Source organism: Chanodichthys erythropterus, chromosome 4, assembly GCF_024489055.1.
Source record: "Chanodichthys erythropterus isolate Z2021 chromosome 4, ASM2448905v1, whole genome shotgun sequence".
Lineage (NCBI taxonomy): Eukaryota > Metazoa > Chordata > Actinopteri > Cypriniformes > Xenocyprididae > Chanodichthys > Chanodichthys erythropterus.
Window position 1 is genome coordinate 17075474 of NC_090224.1, and position 5670 is coordinate 17081143.

Here is a 5670-nt window from a genome sequence, read left to right on the forward strand (position 1 = left end):
TTCACTTTTTTAAATGGAATTAGTCAAATAAATAAACTTTTTGATGATATTCTAATTATATGACAAGCACCTGTATATGCACACGTCTACCAGTTTATCTGTCATAATACTGCATAAACAATTTATTAGCTAAATGAAACATGTATTTTTTTTAAATAATTATAATAATGATAATTATTTTATTGCTATTTTTGTTTTTTAATTATATTTCAGGGTTGAAAATATTCTATTTATTCACAATTTACTTATTCACATTTATTGTATTTAAGAAAGAAAACCAATGGAAGCAAAGTGTAAATTCCATTTGTATATTGATATGATTTGTAAAAAAAAAAATAAAAAAAAAAACTTATATTAAAAAAAGTTATATATCATATATGTTGGTCAATTTTCTGTTGTTCTGGTTCTTAGATTGCTGTCAAGTCTGTCCCTACGAACCAGTAGTCTTTGGTCTGTTAAACTGATTTAATTATTAATCACAGACAATGAAAGAACAACAGGTTGCATCAGGTTTAATATTTTGCATGAACATTTCATGAAGAAGACCACTGCACTGCCAAACAGAGGAACAGTGATATCAAAGCAAGACTTTTGATGGCACAACCACTCATGCAGGGTGCAGGGGGGATGACTATGAGATCAGGAATCGTCCCATTGTTGTATGACCCGTTGTTCTGGAAAAAAATATGGAAAATGGTGTCATGTAACAGCTGAGGTCAGAACAGAAGCACGTTTAAAGGCTTCATTCATATTGTAGAGGTGTGGACACTTACAAACGAGTTAATGACCATAACGAGCTGATCGACTGTCTTCAGTGTTTGTTGGTATTGATTGATATCTGCGTCATTCCATGTCTTTGTGTACATCATATTGAACCAGGTACTGCAAAGTTACCAAATAAAAGCCACATTATCATTAAGGCAAATATAAAGAGCTAAATGCATTAAAACAATGTTTTCAATTAGTTTACTCTGTATCTGTTGCTCCCATTGCAGAACTTAAAGACGCTATATAAGGTAAGCTCCAACAACTGCTCAGATTCATAGCTGGATAGTAGAAGAGGAAGGCCAAACACATCTCATTTGAAGTTGAGAACCCCCCCTGTGGGCAGAAAAAGGGAGTTACATCCATGCCATCTGTGTCTTTATTGGATAGCCAACAGGAAAATGCAGGAGAAGAGTGGGGAATGGGATTAAAACTAATAAGTATATCAACAACACATCAGAAGACATTTCCAAAAATGTCCACCATGCTCTGAACAATTACACATTAATATAATTAATGACAATTAACTCCTACTGCATTTACATGCTGTTGAATAAAAGACACTATGAGGCTCTATGTAAATGTACTAACCATCGTGAGTGTGTTGCGGTTTTCAGTGTTATATGTGCACTCTACCAGCAATTTGTCACCCTGCAAGACCAAAAAGTTGCTTTATTTCACTTATTGCCAATAATTTTATATATACAGTATATGTAAGTTTGAACCTTTTAGCAATTACCAACTGCACTGTCTTAGTTTTTCCCAAGTTTGTGGCTTCCTGATATTCAAAATTGTAGTTTTCATCCACAGCTAGAAGATCGATCTGTTTTCCCCCTCTGAAGAAGATAAGAATTTACAAAAAGATTCATTCACTACAGTAACTTTAGGTTATGCACCACAGAAGAAAGAAAAGCACACATTACTTTCAGGTGAACTTTAAGCCAGTCATTGGCCAAAAATGTTTACCTGAAGTGTCCAACTCGCACCTTCCGTCCAGCCAAGTGTGTGTGCATCATCACAGAGAACACCTGAAGATCATGTGGCGTCTCCAGAACCTGTAGAGCACAGAACACAACAGATCATCCAGTCATCTGCTGAGTCTGCCTTTGATTGTGAGAATGTGAGAAGCTCATACATATATACCTGTGGAATATAAGCAGTGTCACACAGGCCGTATGTGAGGAAGGATTTGGCTTTGGGTGGGATGGCGTATCCAGGGTACACGGCAAGCCCTGTCATCAGGATAGCTGCATCATGCTGACGGAGTTCAGATGTGTAGTAGAATCGCAGACCTGAGTTATCAACTCGACCTGTGTAGAGAGGAATATTGTTTTATTATGTTATGATCTTCAAATAAGGGCGGGACAACCTGTCATTCACATGAGATCGCAGCAATAGAGTCGAACAGCACCTGCCCACTTTTTAGCGCCATTGGTTCCGAAAATATTTTTTCATTAATTTCCATTCTTATATATAAACAATACATTTTAAGTTTATTCCAAAATATGCATATACATTCAAATATTTAAGTATTTTGAGAGCATAGGAAAACCACCTCATTTACATCATTTGCGCAGCTTCATGGGATTGGGCAGAGCTAACAAGCCCTGCATCCCAATGTGCATACTATCCACCCTAAATAGTATTGAAAATTACTAATGTCACATACTATTTAGGATGGATAGCATGCACATTGAGACGCAGGCAAGATCTTTCTTGTTTCAACTCTGATAGGTGTCATTTTCTGTACAGCATCATGGGTAATGTAGTTTTTCACCACAAATTCCACTGTTAAACAATTATTTTAAGACTAAGTTGAAATAATGCGGGCTAACAGCTTCAACAGAAGCACATACTATCAATTAATGGAGAAATTAAAAGGACCTTTTACTTCCGGAACCTGACTGTTACGCTCTATAGCGAACCACAACAATCCAATCAATTTGATTGACAAAATAAAGTCACCCCCTACATTTTTTTCTAATTCGAGAAGCCATTTCCTTCAGATAACTATCTTACAATTGGTAAGAAAACACTATTGAAACTTGTTTAATGCTGACATTAAATATTCATCAAAGTGTGATATTTTACATTGTAAACCTCTACTGACTGACCTGCACTTTTATTTGGGTTGTTGTAATGCACTTCAAGCCTGTAGAAAAAATCACCAACATTTCCTCCAATTGGAAGTCCGGCCATCTCAGGGAGTTCAAAGTCCTTGAAAAAGATCATATAATTAAAATTACATAGAGGTTTAATCAGTAATTTTCCCTAAAGGTTTGCATATAAATAGGCCTACAGTGAACCAGCAGAATCAGTTTAGAAAACTGGCCTGAATGATTCACTGATCCGATTCTCGATTTTCTGGTCACAGTGGTGTGGTTAATGGTTTGTTGAGGTGAATAATGGTTGTTTCTCACATGAAAATACTATAAAACAACATTCACAGAAGAGACTAACCCCTCCGCCAACTCCCCACACAGCAACGACCTCCATACACTCTTCCCCTTCGCCTGTGTAACATTCTGCTTCAAGAGGCTCCGTCACACTCGGCGGGCAGCGGTACAGCAGCAGATGATGCACAAGGTCAAAGTTTGTGATGAACGGCTCAATCTGGAGAAAATGAAAGTAAGTCAGAGATGAAGATGATCAACAGATCGTTGGATAGATCATGTGTGTGAAGTTCATAGATTCACTTACGCGATAAATGTGCTGTTTGCGATCAAAAGTCGGGGCTCTCATGACCTTGCAGTGATAGTAGGTTTGTTTGTCTGGTACAGTGAACTGAAATGATTTTAAATGTAAGTATCACAAGAAACATGTAAAGTGAAAATTCACACCCACTTATTGGCCAACAATATGCTCTAATCTAGATTAGATTTCTTCTTAATCTAAATCATTGGCATTTTTTGCATCATTAAATGGCAGGAAGTGTTAAATTTCAGGCAAAAACAAAAAGTAAAAATCTCTTACATTGACCATAGTCACGTCGAAATACTTGCTGTTTGGAGGGTTGACACGAGGCATGTACTTCAACAGGTTCACCTCCTTCGTTCCCCTTCGGTTACTATGGTACGCGATGTCATCGCTCTGTCCGTACGCATAGATCAGCTTCATGGGAAGATTCTTATCATGCAATAAAACAAAACACTTTTACTTGATCTCTAAATGGAAAATGAGAAGCTCTTTGGCCACCTACTGCACAATGCAGGTTATCATTCACAACTTCTATTTAACAATTAGTTTGATCTAGAAATGAAAGGTTTCTGAGTTCTATCAGGCAGTCCCTCTTCTCAGTTTAAGGAGGGTTTTTGAAGTACAGTTGAGAGCCTCTTGACAAACAGGATAAGCATTTTGTTCAGGGAAAGCAGTTCTCAGAAACACCCTGATCCCTGAGGACCCGCATTGTGCGGATTCCCTTACATTGCTAGTTTTGTTTTGTACTGCCATATTTCCACCATCATTGTTTTCTGAATAAAACTGCTCAATACATCGTACATGCAATGAAAAGGGAGGGTTATATTTCCATTGTTGTTAAATTAATTCTCCTTTGTAATGTTTAGGGTGAAAAGACACATTCAGTGTTTAGATATACTCACAGTAATGGGTAAGTCATTTTCATCACAAGACCCAAGGGATCTCTGAAACTTCATGACTGTTTTCCCATCAGACTCGTTTAGAGACAGGAGTTTGTAGTTCTGTTTCTGGTCAACCACTGGTATTGATTTCCCTGTAGCATGACGGTCCTGCACGGGAAACAAAGAGAAATCCAGCATGTATTTACAGATAGCGACAGGTGTTTTCATGATCTGTATGTTGTAGTTATGTTTGTTTATAGATGTACAGTTCCCAATCCAGTTAAAATCAGTTTAGTTTGACTTTCAAAAGGCCAAAACACTTACAATATCAGGTTAATTTACCAACATTTTCATCTAGTTTGGTGACAAATATAATGTTATTAGTCTTATTTAGAACTTATTAGTCTAATACAAAAGTAGTCTTTGAATTTGTCACACTTATAAAAACTTCCAAAATATCCCAGATTAGAGCTACTAATAAAAACTAAATAAGACATTCATAATATAAAATCTTATATTCATTTAACTACATACATATTAAATACATATCTGTAGGAATCAAAATCAAGACTTGAAGTGACTTATTGACAGTTTTCAGTCAGTGATAATGTGAAAGATTAAAGAATTTATATTAGAGATACTCATTTAACTAAATATGAAATAAATATATGAATCAGAATCAAGAACATAAAGTTTCCACTGTCAGTGACTTTGACAGTGTCAGTATCAGTGTCAGTCTTTGAATTTACCGTGAAGTAACTGCCTTTCGGTCCAACTCCTCCAATGACGATATCGGCTCCAGTCATTCCTCCTTTGGGGCTGAAGCCAAAACCGACCCAGCCGCTGGTGTTGACAGTGAGCTCGAACAAGATGGTGCCCTGGATCTCATCAAAGCCCCACTTCAGCCGCACATTGTGCCCGGGGTCCAGGTGTTCAGAGAAAGGCAGAAGAGGGTCTTCCTGAGTGCAGGACCATTGAGCTGAAAGCAAGAGCAGGACAAGAGATAACTGGCCCATGTTACCTTTTCAAAATCTGACAAACAGTGTTTCTGTAAGATGTTAGAGGAGACAGTGTACATGAAACTGCTCTGTAGTGCACTGTAACAGCCCTCTTTGTTAGCGGTCTGTAACCCCCCCCACACACACTCACCTGAGTCACAGTTCCCCTCCTCTCACTCAGGTCTGGTGAATCAGGTTCCACATCACCTGATGATACTCTATTATTGTAAAACACTGAGTATGAATAGTTAAAGGCTCCCTTTAAGGAAATTTGATCCCCCCCCCCCCAAAGTGCATGACTGTCAAAAAAGTACATATGTTTCCTGCAA

General features: G+C 37.5%; 1 protein-coding gene across 1 annotated transcript; it reads right to left on the reverse strand.

The window, feature by feature from the left end:
- Positions 1–533: 533 nt before the first annotated feature.
- On the reverse strand, positions 534–5362 carry LOC137018877 (DBH-like monooxygenase protein 2 homolog). Its single transcript, XM_067383657.1, has 13 exons — positions 5093–5362; positions 4365–4511; positions 3739–3891; positions 3466–3549; positions 3226–3378; positions 2880–2982; positions 1909–2075; positions 1732–1820; positions 1505–1601; positions 1357–1416; positions 971–1101; positions 774–882; positions 534–674 (listed from the first exon to the last, which is right to left on the reverse strand). Exons 1-13 carry the CDS (start codon positions 5357–5359, stop codon positions 534–536), a joined length of 1701 nt encoding a protein of 566 aa, XP_067239758.1. The 5' UTR covers positions 5360–5362.
- Positions 5363–5670: the final 308 nt, after the last annotated feature.

Excerpts from the sequence above, each read along its gene's own strand:
- LOC137018877 (XM_067383657.1), bottom strand. The coding sequence starts at position 5,359 with ATGGGCCAGTTATCTCTTGTCCTGCTCTTGCTTTCAGCTCAATGGTCC. Across the intron at positions 2,076-2,879 it reads CAACCCAAATAAAAGTGCAG|GTCGAGTTGATAACTCAGGT; the intron begins GTCAGTCAGTAG and ends CTCTCTACACAG. Across the intron at positions 1,102-1,356 it reads ACCGCAACACACTCACGATG|GGGGGGTTCTCAACTTCAAA; the intron begins GTTAGTACATTT and ends TTCTGCCCACAG.